The sequence below is a fragment of the Chrysemys picta genome, chromosome 16 (genome assembly GCF_011386835.1).
Source record: "Chrysemys picta bellii isolate R12L10 chromosome 16, ASM1138683v2, whole genome shotgun sequence".
NCBI lineage: Eukaryota > Metazoa > Chordata > Testudines > Emydidae > Chrysemys > Chrysemys picta.
The window spans coordinates 21,364,418-21,388,440 of NC_088806.1; the positions used below are offsets into that span (position 1 = coordinate 21,364,418).

The 24,023-nt window shown below is 48.5% G+C and overlaps 1 protein-coding gene across 27 annotated transcripts in view; it reads left to right on the forward strand.

Moving 5' to 3' along the window:
• The window catches only part of NTM (neurotrimin), a 678,721-nt gene that overhangs the window by 629,083 nt on the left and 25,615 nt on the right, over positions 1-24,023 (forward strand). For all 27 annotated transcript variants that reach the window (XR_010593317.1, XR_010593320.1, XR_010593311.1 and 24 more), the window contains 2 exons: positions 21,331-21,465; positions 23,033-23,153. Coding sequence is in view for 15 of the 27 variants with exons in the window: in XM_065570617.1 (XP_065426689.1) it covers positions 21,331-21,465; positions 23,033-23,153 (256 nt within the window). In the remaining 12 variants the exon portion in view is untranslated. The remainder of the gene's footprint in view (positions 1-21,330; positions 21,466-23,032; positions 23,154-24,023) is intronic.

The window sequence follows — 24,023 nt, forward strand, 5'->3', positions numbered from 1 at the left end:
TTATAAATGGTGGAGGCAATGTGGGGTTTGGGGTGGAGGCTAACAGCTCGTGACCCCCCACTTAATAACTTCGCGACCCCCTGAGGGGTCCTGACCCCCAGTTTGAGAACCCCTGGCCTACGGAGTCTAACAACTTGGGAAATGTGATGGGGAGCTCCTTAAATGAAGGCTCTGAGACTAGCTAGTCAGTGCATAGCTATGAACTTCAGTGAGCATGCCTGTCTTTCAGGAATGTCCACCCACGACTCTCAAAGCCCTGTCCCAGCATGCTCTGGGCTCGTATATAACCTGGGATGAAATCTTTGGGGGCTGGCGTCGTTCCAAAACCCTGCTCAGGACTGTGGTTGGGGCTTCACCAGCCCGTTTCAGAAGAAGCTCACAATATTTTGCTCACCAATACTTCCAAAGCAAAAGACAATGGTTCAGGTGCCCCTGAAGATGGCCCTGTCTTTAGCCTGGAGAGGGAGGAGCGCTTAAACTGATCAAGGATAGAACTTCCCCAATACCTTGCATCAAGACAGGCATCCATCACTTCCTTTACATCTGGCTTGGACACAACTGAGTCGCTCGTCTTACAGCAGCTCTCACCAGACACCTTCGTCCTATCCGGCCCGACGGAGAGAAAGCAACATCCGCCAGACCAAGAAGCAAAATTGGACCTGAAAGTTCTGCCGAATCCAATTTAATTAACTGTACAAGCAGCAGCGTGTTTGAGTGTGTGAGAAGGAGAGAAAGGCAGGGAAGCATTATTGTTCCCAGGCAGTCAAGCGAGGAGCCATGATTGACAGAAACAGCACAAAAGCATTTGGGATAAGCAGTGAATATCAAATACCTTGTGTTTCTGAAAATTAATCTTAAAATCCTTCCTCCTATCCCTACCCTTCTCCTTAAGTATCTCTCCAGAGGATGAGAATGAGAGGGAGAATTTGGAAATATTATTGTTAAGCTAGTCACTGGACTTAAGTTATAATACTGGTAACTTTAAATCTGGCCTGCTACCATGGAGACACATTGTATTTCACTGAGCTACTGCCGGATGCTGTGTGATATCTGGTGATAACTGACTGAGTGGTAAATCTGTCAGACTCGGGAGTCACTGCATGTGTGAAATGTTTCTCAGTTGATATTAGAAATGGGACAAAGGCAGGACCTCAGATCTGAAGGTCCATGACATTTGTAATTCTCAGAAAGACGATGAACTCACTACATTCACTGAAACTGGGTTGAATTTCAACAGGGCCTTAGCATTCCCAAAATGTCTAAGCCTCACTTATCTCTTCTGCTCTACAATAAAAGCTGGACACTTCTCCCAGCTCTGATTACATTGTTCATGACAGTGGTAGCATATTATATTGTTGTGACCCAGTGAATGATTTCGAACGTTCACTATTGTTTGCACCGAAAGATCAAGACATACAACTGGTATTACGCACATGTCAGTGGGCCGGAGACCTATCAGTTGCAAAGTTCAGGTGCCTAATCAGACACTCAGATACCACAGCAATGAGGATTGTATTAAAACCTAGGTATGTTGGCTATCTGGCAGACAGTGAGAATTCTTTGTTTACGGGCCTTCTAGTAAAATCATGAAGACATGTAAGAATGTGTTACTTGACATGAGAACATGAAAAATGACATATTTGAAAAGTAAACTATCACAAATTTTGGTTAAAACAGGTTTTTTACTCCATCTAATGCAAATAGAATATTTTTTAAAATAAATAAATTAGGTTCTGGGGTTTTTTAAATTTCCATTAATATAGTTATTGTTTTTTTAAATTATTTTCCTTTAATCATTCTCCAGCAGTTTAATCACCCTTTAATAGTCCTACTTCAGATTTTGGAAGCTTAGATATAACAGTGCTGGGCTAATGCAGGAGAACCAAGAAGTGAAAATAATGTTAAACAAAAGTGAAACTGACCAGTTTAGTTTCATTGTCCAAACTGAGTGAAAAGAAAAAGTGTAGAAAATAGAAAAAAATAGTGAAAAGTAACTGATTTTTAAAATGCTTCTATTTTTAACAATCCTAAAAGCTGCCAAGTCTATCACAGGCAGAGCTGGTCAGAAGTTTTTCACTGAAAAACAAGTTTCAATTAGTTGAAAACGAAACTGTTCACAGAACAGGGTCAGACTCAACAAATTTCCCACCTTGAAAAAACGTTGAGAAAAAATGTCTGGAAATTGTCAGAATGTTTCATTTTGAAACCAAAAATTCCAGTTTTTAGTTCAAAATTTTTATTTGGAAATTTAAGCTAATTAGAGGTGGTGGTTTTTAAAAAAAACGGTTAAAATAGAAATAGTTTGAAATGATCAAAATAAAATGTTTGGATTGACCCAAAGCCAATAAGAATGTTTTTATTTTTATTTATTTATTTATTTATTTATTTATTTTGGTTCACAAATATATTTGAGATTTTGACTTTTTATCCAGATTTGAGATAGGAAAATAATTTTGAACCTTGAAAATATTTGTCAGATGGGAAAACCGGTTTTGGCCGCAGCTATAAGCACAAATAAAGAATGAGGTTCTGCTTTTCCATTTCCCTACACCCTGTGTAATCATGTATGTCAGTACAGAAGGAGTTCAGAATGCTACTGAATCCGGATATTAGAGAGACAATGTCTCTCTAATACCCTAGGATGAAGAGAGCTGCAACTACACTGCAAACTAAATCAGGATTGCATTTTGCACTTATGTAAAAGACCTCAGTGCTGAAAAGGGGTAAATCAGGTACTATGTGTTTAAGATTAATATTAGTATCATTGTTTATTTTATTTACTATACACATTTATAATGGAGCCATCACAATAATGTCTGAGTGCCATTTCAGATATATGACTCTTAGCTTTAGAGTGTCACCTTAAGGCACAAATTCCTGAAACCTTAATTTTTATTGCCAGAAGTAACCATAAATTGATAGCTCAGAAATGCTATAGGGATTGTAATTAACTAGTTACTATTTCCCCTCCAAAAGAGGCAATGTTTCATGGACCTCACTTTTACTTATCTGGAATCAGTTGCTGTCAACATCTGCTGAAGTCAGTATAAAGATTTATAGACCTTAGAGGTAAATATTGACCAATGGGTAGGCTGGCTTAATGTTCACCTTGAAGGACAATAAATTGTGCTATTGATTGAAGCTAGATGTCAATATCTCTATTGTGGCAAACATTTTAATACAATTATCTCCATAAAATATTCTCATTTTCAAGCTCGCCTGATTTCTGAACTGGATAAAATCATGCGGTAGCTTTGCTGCGGAGTGGGGACAGTGCAGCAACGAAGCAGTGGGGCCTTGTGACTCAGGTGTGGGGCTGGGAGTCAGGGCTCGTGGGTTCTATGCCCAGCTCTGCTGCTGATACCGTGTGACCTGCAGCATGTCATTTTCACGCTCTGTGCCTCGGTTTCCCCCTTCGGAAAATGGGAACAATGTGACTGACCTGCTGGATGGGTAAAATTGACGGAATAAATGAATTGATGCTTTGTAGAACACTTGAGATCTTTGGATTAAAAAGGGCTGTACTATTATTTATTAATATTGCAGTAGAACTGTGGATCCCCAGCTGACAACAGGGTCCTTTCATGCTAGCACTCCACATACGCATCGTAGGAGTCAATCTAAACAGACAAAGTAGACCAAGGGCAGAAAGGGAAAGGAAGCACAAAGGGGTGAAATGACTTACCCAAGGTCACACCCCTGGTTAGTGGATTTTTCTTCTCTTTTGGAAAGAGACAAGGAATCCCCATCGTGCCGACCATTGCGTTATACATGTGTGTCTCTGTGGTGTCATAGGCACACACAGTGTGTGAGAGGGGGAGATTCCAGTCCAGTGCATACTCATTACACCATGAGTAGAGGCAGCACCAAGGTGAGGAGCGGGAATACTGGGCTAACACAAGCAGGGTAGAGCAGGAAAGCACTTAAGGGAGCTTTTTATATTCATGTTTTTGTCTTGTGCATGGGAAGTCGGCCTGGTGATCAGATGAGATGCTGTGGACTCTTACTGTCTGCAGTGGGGAAAGAAGCGACTCCTGCACTTAACAGGGCCTTGGGAGCAACGCAGACGAAAGGCGCTGTAAGAATGGCTCTCGTGCTGCTGTGACAAGCGTGGCATGAACGCGCATCCAGGTTAGAGTCTTACAAGGGCTGTAGATGGAGAGGAAGGATCAGCTTGTCGTTAAAATGCTGCATTCGAGGTCTTGGTTCAGTTCATGATTCTGCCACAGACTCACTGTGTGACCTTGGCCAAGGCACTTAATCTCCCTGAGGCTCAGTTCCCCATCGATGTAAAAGAAAAGGGGTAATAGTTCCTTCCTTCCACGCATTGTCTGGTCTATTCAGAGTGTTAGCTATCTGGGGTAGGGATAGTCTCTTCTTCTGTATATATATTACACCTACCACAACCCTCATCTTGACTAGCCACTAGTCTAATGTACACAAATAATAATCGAAGTCCAGATTCCCATGTGCAGAGCACATTCTCCCAAAGGTGCAGTGCTCTCTCTGTCAGTGCCAGGAGACATGGTGGAGCAGTCTGGAGTTGGAGAAAGTTTTTTAGTCGGTTCTCAAAGATACAGAAGCGCAAGGCAGGTTGCACTGGGACATCCTTCTTTTCGATTCAGAGAAGCTTTAATGAGCACACCACAATGTGCAGTCAGAGGAACTTGGAAGGCAAATCTCAGAGACCTGAACGGGACATTAAGCCAAGCGAGGATGGCACGTCCTTAGTCTGGGGACATGTGTTCACATTCTTGTCAGTTATTATCATGTTACAGCCTAGATGAAAACGATGGGTTGAGGGAGACAAGGAGAAGACGACTGGGGGGTGGGGGGGGTAGGAAGAAAAGTGCTTTCTCCTGCACGGTGGCCTGATTTCTGCAGCCCCTGATCCAAGAGCAGATGCCCCCTTCCTTTCTTTGATCTTCGCTCATTCCCTCTGCCTAGACCCCAGTTCCTTCCTCCCCCTTCCCACTGCCCATTCCACGCTGCCAGCACACAGGCTGTCCCATCTCCCCTCCCCCCGATCTCTGACAGATGAGCCAGGGTCCTTACAATGCAAGGCACCATCCGCTGGCTTGTAGATGGCAATCTCTCTAATGTACCCGCTGCGGCTTATCTCTGCCACGCCACGGGAGAGACAGCGCTCTGTTATTTATACCTTTCGGTTTCGGGCTCATCTCTGCCATTCCTCTCGTCTGTCTCCGGAGAGGACACGGGGACCTGCGTGACACACCGGGGCTCTGCTGAGTTTCAGGAGTAGTGTTAATGGGACGGGCCTTGCAGGACTTGGCATCTAGCTCATCCCTTTTCCAGACCCTGGGTTGTTCCCTTCCCCCAGCTCTTTTATTATTTCCCGTCCCTGTTTCCCTTCTTTGGCTCCTAATCCTCAGGTCTGATCACTCAGTGCCGGATCCAGAGGAAGGGGGAAAGATGGCTTACCGTGGTTGCACCCTCAGTGTGAAATAGAGAAGCTTCAAGGCTGCTTTAACCTATGCTGCCTGCAGTGGTCCCCAGCGCCAGAATCGCCATGGCCCAGCATGCTCTGGCCACGCCCCCTTTTCCCTGGGGGAGGAGCCAGGACTGGGGTGAGGATGTGGCTTGTTATTTCTGGGCCGCTGCTGTTGTTTTAAGGGTGAAACTTAGCACTGGCGCAAGGGGCCAGATCAACCACCCTGTCATTTAACAGGTGCAGCGTGAGCGGCAGCAGGGCCTGGCAGTGCCCCCTGTGGATGAACCTTAACCTTTCCCTAGAGGGACCATTCAGCTCCTGTGCTCTGCTAACTACTTGACCTCCCTGCTACACCTGCCAGCAGAGGGCCAGTTGGTGCCAACTGCGGTGGAGTTTTGGGAGCTGGGTGCATGCCCCATTGCAGGACAGGCTGAGACCCACCCAGTTCATTTCACCCAAGCCACCAACCAGCTGATAGGTGGTAAGCACACATGGCCACTATTGACCTGGGCTGGATTTCATGTTACCTTTCTTGTCCTTGCCTCTCTCCTTCATCCTCCAACCTTCCCCTGCACCCTTATGACCTCTCGTTCCTGGTTCTCAGCACCGGAAATCTTTGAGCTCAAGTGCTGTGTAACTCTACTGACTACACCTGCAGAGAATGCAGCCCCTCAGGTCCAGCCCTGGGTGAGCAGGGAGGGGTGAGGTTGCAGACACACCTCATTCCCCATCCTTTGCAGTCATCCTAGGGATGACATTAGTGTTATGTTATATTTTACTGCAGTTAGAATCATAGAATCATAGAATCGGAAGGGATCTCCACTCAAGGTAGGACTAGGTATTATCTAGACCATCCCTGACAGGTGTTTGTCCAACCTGTTCTTAAAAATTTCCAATGATGGAGATTCCACAGCCTCCCTAGGCAATTTATTCCAGTGCTTAACCACTCTGACAGGAAGTTTTTCCTAATGTCCAACCTAAACTGCTCTTGCTGCAATTTAAGCCCATTGCTTCTTATCCTATCATCAGAGGTTAAGAAGAACAATTTTTCTCCCTCCTCCTTGTAACAATCTTTTATGTCACTTGAAAACTGTTATCATGCCCCCACTCAGTCTTCACTTCTCCAGACTAAACAAACCCATTTTTTTCAGTCTTCCCTCATAGGTCATGTTTTCTAGACCTTTAATCATTTTTGTTGCTCTTCTCTGGACTTTCTCCAATTTGTCCACATCTTTCCTGAAATGTGGCGCCCAGAACTGGACACAATACTCCAGTTGAGGCCTAATCAGCGCGGAGTAGAGCGGAAGAACTACTTCTCGTGTCTTGCTTACAATACTCCTGCTAATACAGCCCAGAATGATGTTTGCTTTTTTTGCAACAGCGTTACACTGTTGACTCATATGTAGCTTGTGATCCACTATGACCCCCAGATCCCTTCCCGTAGTACTCCTTCCTAGGCATCATTTCCCATTTTGTATGGAGCCAGCCCCGTCCTCTCCATGCATCTCTTTGTAGAGCACTTTCATATCACAGAGTATCCCCTGGAAGCAAGGGCCTCACCCCTCTGTAGGGACTTCCTGGGTTAGGAGATCTGGGTGCAACACAGTCATCTCCACCACAGTCAGCCTTGCAGAGTAGATGGAACCAAGTCATGCTTTCCCGCGTCCCAGCGTCATGCTGTTACCTTGCTCTGGGGACAAGGTTCAGTTGTGATTGGGTTCCATCCATGCTATAGGACGGATCAGTGTTTTATTGTGTTACACCCAGGTCCCCCTAAAGAGTTGTTCCCCTAGGTCAGACAGGGCCTAGTCGTGTACAGGCAGGCAGGGTGAGTGTATAAGGCTACACGGGAGGACGCAAGAGGAAAAGTGGCCTTTTGGTTAAGACATCGGGCAAGGACACTGCAGAACTTGGTTCTGTGCCCAGCTCTGCCACTCGCTCACTGTGTCACCTTTGGCGGTTCACTTAATCTCTGCCTCAGCTCCCCTGTATGTAAAATGGTGATAATGCTTCACTTCCTTATAGCAGGATAAATTCATTCGGTCTTAGGAACTAGGGTGATGAGCGCCATAAAGAAGCAATAAACAAATGTGTGCTTGTGGGGTGAAAGTACTTGGCATTTATATAGCGCTTTTCATCGCTAGGCCTCAAAGCCATTTACAAGGGAGGTCAGTGTCATTAGACCTATTTTTCAGATGGGAAAACTGAGGCACTGCAGCGCTAGAGTGTCTTGATAGCAGAGCCAGAAACAAAATCGAGATCCCCTGATGGCTACTTTCATGGCCGATGCACAGGGCCACGCTTCCCCTGGAGGGAAATGTGCAGGCATAATAGGCGGTGTGGGGGCGGGCACAGAAGTACCTCTCCGTGCGTAAATGGGGACGGAGGGGAGGAATGCACATTTCTATGTGCACAGGGCTCTGAAGGCAGGAACAAGCTTTCTGCTGATTTACCTAGGTTCCTTGCTAATTGCTCTGTTGCAACCACTTGTGTTCTGCTTGGCTTCTCTGCCTGACAGCGTAAGTTATCATCCACTCTCTCAGAGGCAGTGCTTCGCTCGCCAGCTGCTGACTGTGCACCACCGGCTTACAACACACTCCCCCCTTCCAGAATGCACTGGGACAGACGCCGTTTCCTGCGGAGTCCCTACGTGCAGGCCATTAGAGCTTGGAATGAAAGGACAGAACCGAAGACATGGATGCTTAGGTGACTTAGATACATACCCCAGGCACTGTGCAGTTATTTCACAGGCTGGCTGGGATCGCGGATTATTGCGCCAGCTGTCCCTCTCCAGTCTCCAGGGTTCAGCTAAGTCCCTGGGCACTGGTGCAATGTGTTTGGTGGAGTCTCCTCCTAGCCGCTAGTGAATAATTGTGCACACATCACAAGAAAACACCAGGAGCCTGGCAGGGTTCAGGAACGTGGTAGTAGCAGGGGTGGAGCTGCTAGCCAGAAGGGAAGTGCCTTGGCAGAGCTGTGGGGAGGAGCCAGGAGTGCTGCTGCAGGTTCTAGTTGTATTGTTGGCAGTGTTGTTGATCAGTTGTGCCCATCAGGACTGTGGTACAGCAGAGCAATGAGGAGCCCCAGTGCTGGCACAGCTGGGAGCACTAATGGGCCACTTTCAGGTGCATTAGAGCTGCGTGAGACACCTAGGACTGGAATAGCAGGGGATGCTGCAGGGGAGAAGCAGGGGTCATGGGCAGAGCTGAGCGGGGAGGCTGGCCAAGCGTGTACCCCACACCATTCCTGAAACAAACAAGTACTTCTTGTCTGTGGCTTTGAGGTGCTCCAGAACATTCAGCCTGCCATTTGCTTTCAAATGAATGAGTTAAAAATCTAATGGACGGTTCCCCGCATGCTGCTTCTGGGAAGCATGGGGCTTAAAGGGGCTAGGGTCCCCTCCCTTTGCAGTGTGAAAATGATGAGCCCAAGGAAGGGAATCAACAGCGGCCTCACATCTGGGAGCTTGCAGTCCCAGTGGCAATCCAGAGGTGATAATATGCACCGAGACATGTCTGAATCTTTCAGAGGAGACTGACAGACAGACTCACACGCATTGGGAAATCTACACCCTTCCTGGCCCGATCAGTGACTAAAACCCAATAATGACTGAAAGTTACTCAGATACTATCGAGATGAGGGATACATATAGAGCTAGATCGCTGGGAGTGTATGGGGATGGATGGATGGATAGATAGGTAGGTAGGTAGGTAGGTAGGTGTGGGGAGATGACTGGATAAATAGTACTTCTGACGAGGCCTTTACTCAACTAACAAAGTGTTGTCCCCTGACAGTCTTGCCCTTACTACATGAGAAACGATGGAAGATATCTGACCAAACTTCAGAGCTTGCCTTGAGATGCTCTAGCATGCCCCAGGCCAGAAGGGGGCAGAAGGGGGCTCACTATTCTAATTAAAGCAAGAATCTTGTGTGCACTTAGCTAATGGATGGGGAATACGTACTTCTTAACGCCTCAATTTTCTGGCCTGTGTTATATCTTTATTATTATTATTAATAATAATAATAGGTGCCGGCTGTGCCAGTTTTGTGGCTCCCAAGGAGATCAGAGAGCTTAATATTAACTCCTGTAATATTTCAGCTCCTAACTGTGACTCAAGCGGAGCCATCTTTTAAAAGTTAACAAAGTTGATTCAACAAGGAAGAATGGAAGGAGGTGAGGGAGCTCTCAAAGCTTCTACCAGGAACCGGCTATTTCAGATTAACAGACTGTCCTGCCTCCGATGGTACCGGGGAGTGAACTTTGGGAGAGGCAAGTGCTAGTTACAGAAGCTATAACGTGGGTATGCAGAGAACCTGACCTGCATACACTGGCCTGCCAACCAGCCTCACCCTGGACCCCCTTTGTGTATGAAATGAGAGGATGGACTCCATGGTCCATTTAATCCTAGGCCTTTTTGCTGGAATTGCCAGCAAATGTGCCCATTGTGTTGCTGGGGTTTGTGACAGACCTGTGCCCACTACGAACTGAGTTGAGATACACTAACCCATTTCACACAGCCATCAGATGGGGAGGAGAATGTTTGAACAGCCCCATATCTCTCCTGTGAGCCGGTCCCTCAAGCCCCTTCTCACTAGAAACACAGAGGTGGTGCTCTAGATCGAAACACAACACACCTGCTTCGCCTCTGCATCACTCCAGCTTGTGCAGTCGCTGCAATCAAGGGAGTCGCATGGGCATGGCAGTGGAGTAATGCTGCAGCGAAGCAGGCCCGAAGAGTGAAATTTACCCCTCTGCAGCAGGGCCAGCATGAGACCTATGACTTAAGCATCACTTAAACTGCCAAAACGGGGCTTGAGCGGGATGTAAGCAGTGCATACATCTGTGCCGGATCTCCACACAGGGGTGATCTTCACCCGAAGACGTACCAGTGCCACCTTTCACGCCAGCCGGCGCCACTCTCCATGTAAATAATTGTCCTTTCCATCTCTAATGGCCCTGTGAGACCCCAGCAGTCACAGTTTACATGAGCATTCTGTTGCCTCTTACTGTCTGTGCTTACAGATTGTGTTTGCTTAACCCCAGCTCTGCTCCCCCGAGTCCAGTCTATTTGTTTCTCCATTCCTGGCAGTCACTAATGAATGAGATTTGTCCAGATATCAACAAGACTTCCCGTTATAAATAGGCAAAAATGCAGAGGCCACAGAGCAGAGTGCGTTAGCAATTAGTCTCAATCTGCGCTTTTCGCTTTAGACAGATGCAGTGGCTGATGTTACCCAGCAGGGGATGCTACAGCAAAGGGTCTGCTAAACCCCATTTTATTTGGGAGGGGGGTGGAACATGGGAAATGAATTTTCAGCTTGGAAGTAGAATGTTGATTTATTTTGTACCACACTCGTTTTAAACGGCCTCAGCTCGTTGCGGGTTTTACAGACTTTGTGGCTTGTGACTTTATTTATTGCTTCTCTGTCCATCGAAACTCGCTCTCCCTTTAAAAACCCGAAAGCCAATGGCAACCTACTGTTCAGAAAGGCCTCCTGTGCTCTTGGGCCTTAAGGTGTTAAAAAAGGGAAACTGATGAACTATTATGGTTTAGGAGGTGACTGTGCTTTTCCATATATAGGGTTTTTTTAAAGTCTATTTACTGCCTAGTTGCAGTGCCAGCACTGAATCACCCATGGTATTGTGCAGGGAAGGGGAACTTAAAGTCAAAGCTTAAGTTTTATATATTTAAAAAGATAAATAAAAAGTGGGGGGACCTAATGGCCTGGATACTCACTGCTGTGCACCTTGTGTTGTCCTTTACACACGGTGACTGTGTAATGGTGCCAACTCAGAAAGGCGCTGGCTGTTTTGAACTCACTCGGCACAGGTGCCGCTGACTGACGGAGGGGCTGGGCAGAGGGAATGGAATGTGCACAGAAATGATCACGTGATTTTCTTTTCTCATTCATGAAAAACAGTAGGGGGGGTTGGATTGAATTGTTTCTCTGCTGTGTTGGGAACCCAAACTCAACAGCATGGCGCTAGTCTGCGAGAAACTGACCGTAAACAGTAAGAGAAACTGACCCTTCTAGATTAATTGTTTTAAGCTGAATAAAGATCAAAGTGTCAACAAAAGAACATAGGTGTTGGAAAGCAAATTAGATTTCTCAATGCCTTAATAATTCCCAGTGTTGTTAATATTATGGGTAACTAATGATAAATAGGTGGATGAGAGGCAGTGTGGTCTAACGGATAGATCGCTGGACTGGGATTCAGGAAACTTGGGATCTCTTTCCGGCAGCATGACCATGTCTATGCCTCCGATCCCCCTCCAACCCTTTCTTTCTCTTGTCTGTTTGGATTGTAAGCTTTTTGGGGCATGGACTCTCTCTCAGTATGTATATATACAGCATCTAGTGCAATGGAACCTTGATCTCAGTTAAGCCTCCAGAAGCTACAATAATACTAATTAATAGTAGCTAGATACTTGAAGCCGGATCCTGCAGTCTCTGAAAGGGCAAAAGCAAGTGCTGAAATACAGTGAACTGTATCTCAGTACTCTGCTGTATTTCTGGCCCACCTTTGCAGGCTCTAGACATCCAAATTGTTTGGATAAGGATCAGATCTTGTGTGTACCCATCCAAAGTGACTTGGATTCCCATGCCCTTTGTGGTTCACCCCTCTGTAGGTTTATCATCATGCACTTATCTCCGACTTCTGCACTATCAAAGCACAAAAGGAAGGACTTGGGAGCCTTTATCTCTGCTCTTTCCCTAGCTTTTGAGGGTGGAAGGCTGACCCTGACCATTAATTTTTAACGAAGTCTGTTGCATGCTAAGGAAGCACACTGGAGCTCACTTATAAAAGGCTCAAACCACATGCTAGCACTGTGGTTCCCTGCACGCCAATGGCTAATTCTTTTGGCATGAGATCCAATAAGGTACATGCTCACTAAGCTACTTCCATGCACTCAGAGAAAGGTCTTTTGTTAATTAGAAAGTGGTTCATTATCTTTGCTTTGCAGAAACTGGAGTGAAATTTGCACACGGGAGTATCTGAAGGCCACTGGCTGTGTCCTTCCTTTATCAGCAGGCAGCGCTGTGCTACTGAAAAGCCAATTCTAGGTCAGCCATAAAAGGGTGGACCTTTTTGCAGCATGCATTGCCGTGGAATATAAAAGTGCAATTTTTGTGTCTCCAAAGGATATTGATTTGGGGGTAACGACTTCCCATCTTGCCCTTCAGTTCTGCTAGGTACTGATGAGCTCAGCAGTTTTAGCCGTAAACCAGTCCGGTGGGGATTCCAGCTTTGGACCTTGGAAGCATATGGATGTTAACAATTCATCACAGTGCTGAGGAGCCTGAGATGACGTAAAGATGCCATGGTTCACCCGCTTTCTAAGTTCTGGAGTGCGGCCTGAGCAGCAGACAGTGCACTTTAGGGCTGGTTTGTGACTGGCGTGTGCATTCACGGAGGGGTGGGGAGTGAGGGGAGGAAGGCAGGGACAAGGGATGTAGATGGAAATCAAAGGAGCGGCCATGCGTCAATTGCACTGCCTGCAAACCCATGTCACAGAAACACATGGCTGCAAATTGGCTTTTTAAATCATATTATCCACAGAGGCAACACATAGGGAGGCACTGGCCTGCTAAACCCAAGGCTGTGAGTTCAATCCTTGAGGGGGCCACTTAGGGATCTGGGGGAAAATCAGTACTTGATCCTGCTAGTGAAGGCAGGGGGTTGGACTTGATGACCTCTCAGGGTCCCTTCCAGATCTATGAGATAGGTATATCTCCGTATATTATTATTATTATATGGATGTGCTCATGTCAGTGTCTGCATGTGTTCATTCTGTGTGTATGTGTGTTTGTACATGCGCATAAAGGAGGCAAATCCTGCACCCTCCACCGGGGCAGGGGAAGAGGATAAGGGCCATCTGGCTGTGGAATTGGTATGTTTCTGCTGTACAAGAGGGAAAACATGTTATAGGGATGGGGTTCTTGTATGGGGCAGAGCTCAGCTCTGTGAGTCTCCGTGAGGGGGCCCTTTGGGTAAGGGGTGAGGCTGGAGGATGCACTTGCCATGGAGCAGCTATGCTTAGCTGCCACGGAGGAGGATCCCTCTCCACTTAGACTCACAGTTCCCGGTCCCCAGGCGAGTCACGGGTGCTGGAGAGATTGCCACGGGCCATGTTTAGCCACACAGCAAGTGTTCCGCAAAATGCACACACGCATGGAAACACGTGAGCTCATCTGCAAACCTGTGCTAATGTGCAGTCTGTGTATACTTGTGTACATGTTTGCATAGTCATCTGTGCAGTGAACACAGGCATATCTTAGAACATGTGTGTGCATCAGTATCTATGCAGGTGTGTGGGTATATTTTGGTGCCTTATACTATAATGATCGGGGCATGATAAATAGACAGACAGGTAGAACGCTGTCCATCTACATGATCATAGTCACTGGTCAGATGCTGCAGTGATGGGTTCTCATACGGTTGCCTACCGGAGGTGGACAGCTGTGGGGGGGTGTATTTGAGCATGCAGTGTGCGTATTTTCCATATTCACACAAGTAACCATGCGTGAGATGTGACCAGCCACCCACCTCGAGCCATAACTTACTGGGACGGCAAACCCCCACACACACCATCATTAAGGTACTTCTCTGAGTAGCATCGCCCTGGGCTAGAGGAGAGACAGGAGAGCTGCAGGACTCGGTGTCCTCTCGTCTCCCCAGATCCAGCAGCCAAGCGCACCGTCTCCCTGGGGGACCTGTGAGCACTCCCCTCACCGGTGGCGCTCAATCCCAGAAACAGCTGTCCGGAGCTAATTTATTTCCTAATGCTGCGGCAATGTTAATTTATAAATTACACTGGTAATTCGAGCTATTATTAATTTCAGATGGTGTAGGGCAAGCCTAATTAAAATATGACACCAATTGCCACACATATGTACCAAGGACTACCGTTTAAAATTAATAGGAATATTAAGTGTGACACTGGTCTCAGAGATGCTTTGCACAGTAATTATAGCAGCCCGGCTGCAGGAGATCTGATAAAGGCGATAGAGAGATTTCAAAGAAATAAATACAAAAATCCCACTCTCTCCCTGGTCAGGGGCTATTAAAAAAAACCGCTGCTGTTTTTTTTTTCCTTCTTTCAAGGTCAAACACACTTTTTCATTGGAAACAGGGCACAGGAATGGCACCGCGGGAAGAATAGCATTAATAACCTGAATATTTTTTTTAATGCGAGCTACTTATAAACATAGGATAGGGGTACAGCCAGTACCAAGAACCAGCTGGACCCCACCTGTGCTGCAGTCCCAGCTTGCTGGCTAAGAGCCTTTGGAGAGGTTTGGTACATGGCTGGGAGACCTCCAAGGACCACAGCAGGAAATGGTGGTTGATTCAGTAGATGATGCTCTTCGGCCGGCTCTGAGCCAATACAACAGGCTGGTGCCTTAGTGGAAGGGGCTGCAGCTGGTGGTTATCACATGACCAGTGTCATACCCTTCCATCAAGGAGCAGAGCTGACTATTAGCGGTAAATATGGTCTGTGATGGGACACTAGCTAGGATGGGATCTGAGTTACCACAGAGAATTCTTTCCTGGGTGTCTGGCTGGTGAGTCTTGCCTACATGCTCAGGGTTTAGCTGATCACCATATTTGGGGTCGGGAATGAATTTTCCTCCAGGGCAGATTGGCAGAGGCCCTGGGGGGGTTTCGCCTTCCTCTGCAGCGTGGGGCACGGGTCACTTGCTGGGGGATTCTCTGCACCTTGAAGTCTTTAAACCATGATTTGAGGACTTCAATAGCTCAGACATAGGTTAAGGGTTTGATACAGGAGTGGGTGGATGAGATTCTGTGGCCTGCGTTGTGCAGGAGGTCAGACTCGACGATCATAATGGTCCCTTCTGACCTTAAAGTCTATGATTCTATTCCTTCCTGGCCCATAAACATGCCGGAGAGCCTGTCCGTGACAGCTGTCAATGCCCAGGTGTCAGGCATGTATTTTTTTGTTTTTGCATGAGCAACAGCTCTCTGTCCTCAGAATATGATATTCCATTTCCAGTCCATAATTTGAAAATATGGTTCTGCTCCGATGCTTAGCTTTTGTCTGTTGGCCACCCTGCTAGTTCGCTCTGTAGTTGGGTGTCCTTTTCCAGAGCCTCTTTGATTTCCATCAGTTTCACTGTTGAAATTGGGAGCTAGTGCAGCATGCTAATGGAGTCGGTGCACTGATCCCCTTCTCCCAACTTGCAGATGCTGGGGGTGTATGCCCGGCGCAGGGTGTCAGCCACCACCGGTAGTCACCCTGGACAACATCTGATCTCTGCCTGGTAGTGCTGGAGGTGCATCAACATACACTGCCATCTCTTACTGGGTGGCCAAACATGTACTATGATGGAATCGCTACACTCCAAATACCTCAGCCAGAAGCTCTTTTTCTATTTGGGGATATCGCTGTTCAGCCTCTGACGAGGCTGTGATGGGGGGTATCAGCCCCACATTGGTACAACAGTGGTTAACTGTTCTCTCTTAGCTGAGGAAGCCACACCCCCTGGCTCTGCTGGGCATGCTCCAGTTGGAAGCAGGCTATAAAAGCCAGCAGAACAGCTCAGTCTGGGCTGACCGCTGGCAGGGAAGGAGGTGTCGCCAGCTCCTGAGGGAGGACCGCCTGCACTCCAAGACGCAGAGGCCAGCCAGTCGGAGACAGACCCTGACACACCAGCACGGGATGTCGTGGAGAGGGGAGAGACTGGAGAATCCCAGAGAGGGAGGACTCCAGAGACTTGGGTAGGAAGTGACCCAGGGAGGTTTTGTGGGGAAACGGTGACAGAACCAGACCAAGGCTCGGCGTGTTTCGGTCAGACCCCCGCCGTGCTGGTGGCGGGAAAACCCACCACCAAGAGGGCCCTGGGTCGGGACCCGGTGAAGAGGGCGGGCCCGGATCCCCCTATCCTGCCACTTCCCACCCTGGGGTGGTGGCCCGGCTCACCAGTAGTATTGACTCTGGCCATTGGGCCGCACCGCCCTGACATCAAGGGCTGTGGTATTGATTTTAGCCAATAGGCCGCGTTGCCCTGCTATCAAAAGCCACATCAAGGACTGAGGCCCCTGGGCCGTGCAGTCCTGAGATCCGGGGCTCCCCTTCAAACTTGATCGTGGGGCGGTGACGCACCTCTCCCCTGCCCCCACAGGGGTGATGGGGTGTATCAGCCCCGCGACAGGGGCTCTGCCGGCATAAGCGACTGGCTGCTTCTACAAATGAGATACACCCCATCCTTTCTCCGATGCATCATCCTGAAGTCTGAGTGGTTCTCCTGGCTGGTTGTACTTTAGGACAGGGGCATCTGTTATAATTTGTTTCACAGTGTCAAATGCTTGCTGTTGGGAACCTGCCCGGCCCATTCAGCATCCTGCCTTGTGAGCTGATATATGGGCTTGCCTACAACAGCCAGTGTGGACAGAACTTGGTCAGAAAATGTATCATTCCTATGAAGTGCCATACCCTTTTCATAGCCACTAGAGCTGGCATGTCCCTGACTGCCTTCAGCTTTTTGGGATCTGCTTTCAGTCCCTCTGCTGTGAGCAAATGTCCAATATATGTCACCTCATGTTGTCTGAGTTGCATTTCTTCTCAGTTGAGTTTTAAGTTCTTGTCCCTGCATCACTGTAGAAAAGCTTGTCCCATTCAGCTCCTGTATCATTGCTCCCTTCACCTACAATAAGGAGCTCATCTGCGATTACTTTCACCCCAGGCAGTCCTTCCAGCGCTTGGGTGAGTTTTCTCTGCAACATCTCTGGTGCTGGGCTTATGCCCGCCAGCATGCGCGGCCATCTGTGGCAACCAAATGGCATTGCAAACGTTGTCAGCATACCAGGCTCCTTATCCAGGCTCATGTGCCAAAACCTGTTCCTCACATCACAGACCACAAATATTCTGGTTTTGGGAAGTTGTGGGCAGTGAATAGTGGCATCTTTTCAATACTCAGTTGAGTGGCTTTGGGTCTAGGCAGATGCATAATTTGCCTGATAACTTCTTTACCACCATGCTGCGTACCAAGGCTGTACTGGCCTCTACAGGTGCTATGATACCCCTGCTCTGCAGACTTTCAGGCTCCCTGTTTACTGGATTACATAGTGCCATGGTAATTTTCCTTCATGTTAAGCACACCGAATCCATGGCAGGGTCTAGTTCTAGTTGCAGCTTTCTTGCAAGGCAGCTGTTGCCTTTGAAAACATCCCCATGTGCTTTTTAAATTGTCTCCATTGTCCATGGGATTCCCTCTTTTTCATCACAACTGAACCTGATCGGATCCATGGCTTGCATGGCCATATTTCCCAAGAGGGATCTGTGGTGCTTACCTTCTACCACCGCAAAGTTGAGCTAGAACCAACTGTTCTATTTTGGATCAGTTGTTATGAGGTCACATTTTCCTGTGGGCTGCATTGTGCTCTCCTTGTACATTATTTGCTTGCATCTGCTGTTTGTAAAGCACATATCTGAGTCCAATTCACCCCAACAAATCATGTAATCATAGAAATGTAGGACAGGATAGGACCTCAATAGGTCATCTAGTTCAGTCCTCTGCACTGAGGCAGGACTATGTATTATCTAGACCATCCTGACCAGGGCCCGCTCTAGGGTTTTTGCTGCCCCAAGCGGCACAAAAAAAAAAAAAAAAAAAGCCGCGATCTGCGGCAGCAATTCGGTGGGAGGTCCTTCGTTCCGAGCAGGAGTGAGGGACCATCCGCCAAATTGCCACCGAATAGCTGGACGTGCCGCCCCTCTCCGGAGTGGCCACCCCAAGCACCTGCTTAGCAAGCTGGTGCCTGGAGCCGGCCCTGATCCTGACAGGTGTTTGTCTAACCTGGTCTTAAAAACGTCTAATGACAGAGATTCCACAACCTCCCTAGGTAATTTGTTCCGGCGCTTAACGAGCCTTATAGTTAGGAAGCTTTTCCTCATGTCTAACCTAAATCTCCCTTGCTGCAATTTAAGCCCATTACTTCTTGTCCTGTCCTCAGTGGATAAGGAGAACAATTTATCACCCTCCTCTTTATAACGACTTTTTACATTTTTGAAGACTGTTATCATGGCCTCCCTCCGTCTTCTCTTCTCCAGACTAAACAAACCCAGTTTTTTCAATCTTTCCTCATAGGTCATATTTTCTAGACCTTTAATCATTTTTGTCGCTCTCCTCTGGACTTTCTCCAATTTGTCCACATTTTTCTCAAAGCGTGGACACAGTACTCCAGTTGAGGCCTTATCAGTGCTGAGTGGAATGGAAGAATTACTTCTCGTGTCTTGCTTACAATGCCCCTGCTAATACATCCCAGAATGATGTTTGCTTTTTTTTTTTGGCAACAATATTACATGTTTGGTTCATATTTGGTTTGTGACCCACTATAACCCCCAGATCCTTTTCTGCAGTTCTCCTTCCTAGGCAATGTTTTCCCATTTTGTGTTTGTTCAATTGATTATTCCTTCCTAAGTGGAGTACTTTGCATTTGTCCTTATTGAATTCCATCCTATTTATTTCAGACCATTTCTCCAGTTTGTCAAGCCCTAATTCTAATCCTGCCCTCCAAAATTCTTGCAACCCCTCCCAGCTTGGTATCATCTGCGGACTTTATAAGTGTTCTCTCTATGCCATTATCCAAATCACATATGAAGATATTGAATAGAACTGGACCCAGGACAGATCCTGGTGGGGTCCCACTCGATATGTCCTTCCAGCTTGTCTGTGAACCATTGATAATTACTCTCTGAGTATGGGTTCCAATCAGCGTCCCAATGATTTTCCAATCACGTTGCAGGAGGCCCTGCTATCCAGCTGAAATTGCGCAGGGCATTTCCTTGTTAACATGGTTGCTTACACAGAGGTCGATATGGTCCCTTGTTGCCTTCCTGTCAGAGTAACCTGAACCTGGTATGCTCTCGTCCTCAAAGAGAGAGTCATGGTGTCACCACCACTGTCTGATGTGCTGCCTCCCTCTTGTACATGGCTGAATGAATCTTTTTGAGAACATCTGCTCTTGGGCACGCTGCTAAAATGGTCCTTGGAATGCTGTCTTAGCACAGGGCACTTCTCCTTTGTCTGCTCCTGCTGTCTCCCACAGTGAATGCATCTCATTAAGGGTACAGAATCCTGGTCACCTGCTCTTCTTTGCTGTTGTCTCACTGCATGTACCTCTGGGCACGTTGTGCCTCCTTCGCTTTTCATCCTTTGGCTTGGTCTCTAGTGAAAAACCTGTGTTGCTCCACAGTTTCATTCTGCTTTGGGGAACAATAGCTCTCCAGAGGACTGCTGTGAGGCTTGGGGCAGGGGTGAGTGTCAGAGTACTGCAGACCTCTCTGCCTTGTCCCCCAATAAGGTAAAGTAAAAGTTTTACTTTCCCGCTGTTGTCGTCCCCCTGCATGGCCAGGCCTGTGTACAGCTCGAACTCCTTCTACTGGGTCTGTCGTGGGGCCAGGTTTCTGTCTGCAAAATCCAGGGCTCTGAGAGGCTTCAGCCCAAGCTCCGTGGCCCATGCTGCCAGCTGCTGCTCTGCGGAGAACTCCCAGCTCCCACACTGCCCCCGTGGTTCACTATCAAAGAGGGAAGATGGGCACAGGTTAAGTAGAAGTGGAACTTATTAAATTCTGGGCACTGCTGTGTCCCTGTGTTGCTTCCAGCCTAACTCCCTGCATTCCTTGTTTTTCTGGTGTCCCAGGAATACCAGTTACTGCAGGGAACATGGGCCCTCTGATTCCAGTTCCACTGACCATGATACCCAAGCTGTGGTGCACTTGGCAGGCTAGCAGGGACTGTATCAAAACAAAGCCCTCCAGAGAGCACAGCACATAAATGAGAGGCTAAATCTTCAACAGAACTCAGCCCATTTGGTACTGTTTGGAGCCCTGAGCTCATTGGAAAATCTGGCCCTGGTTGTCTATAAAGATACATCAGCCCTTCCCCCTAAATTAGGGGAAAATCAGGCCTGGCGTCTTGGGACAAATTCCAACATGGGTGATTGCAATCTTCCTGCCTTCGCTCCCACCACCAGAATCAATTGTGTATGGTGTCACGCACTTCCTCTTGTAAAGCCGGGAGCCGTTTTGCTGCTAGTGTGAAACAGTTGCTACATTTCACAGCAGAGGGGAGAGCATTTCTGGGCTGGATGAACTGATAACTGAATGTGTTGTGATCCTTCTGGACGGGAAGGTGCTTTCCAGTGGTCAGATCGTATTAGTACCCAGCTGATGGTAAGAGGTCCTGGACAAGGGGAATTTGTTGGCTCAGGGTCCTTCTGACATTGGTGTTTAGTTATGGAGATTCAAGCCTGGCATTTAGACCAAATTGGAATGATCTTTATGGTTTGATGAGGCAGCCTGTTAGCTGAACCAAAGGGATAGCTTCTTATCCACAGTTCCCCCTGTATAGATCCAACATGAAGAATCCCGTGTTCAGTGGGTGCCCGAGTCCTCTCGGAGGGTGAAGTCTTTAGGATCACAGTCCAGGGGCCTTGTTAGAGTGGGAAAGAATCGACCATGTCCATAGGGCCTGATAAATGAATTTCCCCTCTTGACCCAGAAGGGAATGTTCCCACACTGCAGGCTCCAAACCAATGCTCCCAGGGTGGAAACTGTCTTCTGCATGTGGGACACCATGGGACCCTGCTAAACCTGGCTCTACAATTCCTTATTACTCTGTGGCTGGACTGTAGCACTTGAATTTCTCTCTTGCATCAGACAGAGAAAGGGGTGAAGAGGAGGGGTGGGGAGGAGGGGCTCATGTTAAGAGCTGTGTCGGGAAACCCCACTGGCATTGGAGGTAGGTAGAGCGGCTGAAGGGCCCCCCCGCCTTTCAACGCACGTAACTGTTAACCCAGGTGAGGCGCTGCTCCCTAGCCCATGTTCTCCTTCTCTTTCCGGCCCCTGCAGCTGTGGGTTTCGTGAGCGAAGACGAATACCTGGAGATCACGGGGATCACCCGGGAGCAGTCTGGCGAGTACGAGTGCAGCGCATCCAATGACGTGGCAGCTCCCGTCGTCCGGAGAGTGAAAGTCACCGTGAACTGTAAGTAACCGCGGGTGCCACCTCGTGGCTGCAGCACAGAGGAGACGCCGGGGGCAGGTGGTGAGCAGAGACAGGGTGGCGGGCAAAGAAAGGAGAGCACCCCCCCCCAGTGCGGTGGGGAGGGGAAGAGACCATTGTCCCCTCACACACGGGCCGTATCGCTGCCCAAAGAGAAGGGGCATGATCGGGGTTTGTGCAGAGGCCGGGGCATGATCGGGGTTTGTGCAGAGGACTTGGTGTGGCTGGGGCTGGGAAGGGCTGCGGGGGAAGCTGGTTGTGTCTGTTGGGGAGGGCCGTGTGTGTCCTTGCAGGAAAGTGGGGTGTTTGTGCAAGGGAGGGCTGGGCTGGGGGCACCCTTTCAGGAACTGGGGGTATCTGTGCAGGAGGGGAGGGCTGGGCAGGGCTGGGTGTGTCCTTGCAGGGGGCTGGGGGCATACGCAGAGTGGGTTGGGAAGGGGAGTGCTTGTTTTCTTAGCAGATGTAGTTCTGCCCATTCGTTTGGTTTTTCAATTCCCTTTTTCCCCACTCCCCCGCCTCCCTGGCTCTCTGTGTGCATGGGGCTTTCGCAGCCCATGGTGAGATGCTGTGTTGATAACCTCGGGGGAGAAGTGAAGCGGGAAGTGAGCAGCAAGTGGGAATTTAAAAACAAATAATGAGCAGAAATGCTGCTGCGAAGAGAGTGGGTGAAGAAAACTCAGCCCTCCTGGCACCCTACTCCTCTGCATACACACACAGTGCATGCACTCAGACACACACCAGACACACAGGTGGCATGCACTTCCACATAGATACTGTGGTACACACAGGAGCACCCATGCTCAAAAAGCATACACATGGTGCATGCATTCACACACACATGCTCAAATACCTGTGTGTGCACACTCACATTCATGCACAAACATGTGCACACTCTCACTCATTCACAAACATGTGTGTGCGCTCACCCACGTGTACAAACACATGTGCACATGCTCACACACATGTACAAACGTGTGCATGCACTCACACATATGCACAAATGTGTGCATGAGCTCAGACTCATGCACAAACGTGTGCATGAGCTCACACACATGCACAGACAAACATGTGAATGCACTCACCAGTATGGGCACACGCACACACAGGCACACGGGCTCACGCACGCACACACGAAGTCACGTGCAATCACGCCAAAGGAACACAACTGTTAGCAGTGGAGAGAGCCGGAGGCACCAATGAGCATGTGCTGCTGGTGAACTGGGGCAGACAGACGGAAGGGCCCATGCTGGCTAGAGACACAGAACGAGGTTTGGGGTCATTCCCTTCCCATCTGCCTGAGCACTGGGCATGAAGTTCCTTGCGGGCCTGTAAAACAGCACTTGAGTGGCAGGAACTGGGCACCGGCTCGGGGAACAGACCTCCTGTTGGCTAGGGGAGGGCGGCTGGCACAGAGACCTTCTGCCTCTAGCTGATTCATTTGGCTCAGCCCACGAGGTGGGGAAGAAAGAGAGGCTTGCGGAGTGAAGGCAGAAAAGAAGGGTTTTCCGAGGCCCTGGGGAGAAACCCGCACGCCCTCATGTCCCCGCAGACCCGCCGTACATCTCGGACGCCAAGAGCACCGGGGTGCCCGTGGGGCAGAAGGGCATTCTTCAGTGCGAAGCCTCTGCCGTCCCCGCCGCAGAATTCCAGTGGTACAAAGACGACAAAAGGTAGGTGAATCTGACAGGGTTTGTGTGTGGAGGGGGACGGAAAGGCCTTGCAGGTGGCATCCGCCCCAGCAGAAAAACTATCTGCCGCCATTCCCAGGGGATTTACCTGCATCGTCTCCTGGGCTGGCTGCCCTTTGCACTCCACTCCCCTTGAACAAAGCCGGAGTGGTTAAGCCTGCACTTGAACTGCAGAGCCTGGAAAGAGGGGTCAGCGACCTGATTTCACCCTGTCCTTGTGACAGCCACAGTCTCACTGCAGGAGAGAGGAGGGGGAGGGAGGTGGGGAATAGACCACTCCGTTGTAGTGCTGTTGTAAGAGGCACCAAGATTCTGTTGCAATTACACACACACACACACACACACACACACACACACACACCGGCAAAAAGTGCCATAAAAACAGCATGTCAAGGAAGGCGCAGAGAAAGCGGCTGGACTGTCCATCCAGTGCATCCAGGTGCTGTGTCCAGGCAGGAGAAACCATAATTAAATATGGAGCATCCCTCTGTCCCGGGTGTTTTAATTAAATGACGAGTAGAACAGAGGAAGCCAGATTGCCAAACCATTTCCTCTCCCCGAATCTTGTTTAGCCCTTTAAAAAGAGGCTTTTGCAGAGATAGAGAGGCCAGCACTCCTGGGAGCAAAGACCAGCAGCTCATTAGAGATGTGCCCAAGGTGGTGTGTTTAAATCCAGATGCACACTTGCCCGTAGTTCAGAGACTGGTGGTGTTCAGATCCAGCTGAATCAGCCCTTTATATCTGATCTGGATTCGGAGCCAGATTTCCCCCCCACCTCGGGTAGGGTTCGAATCTGGATTTTTGTATTGGGTCCAACTCTGCACTAATAACCTGATCCGTACAGGCGCTGAG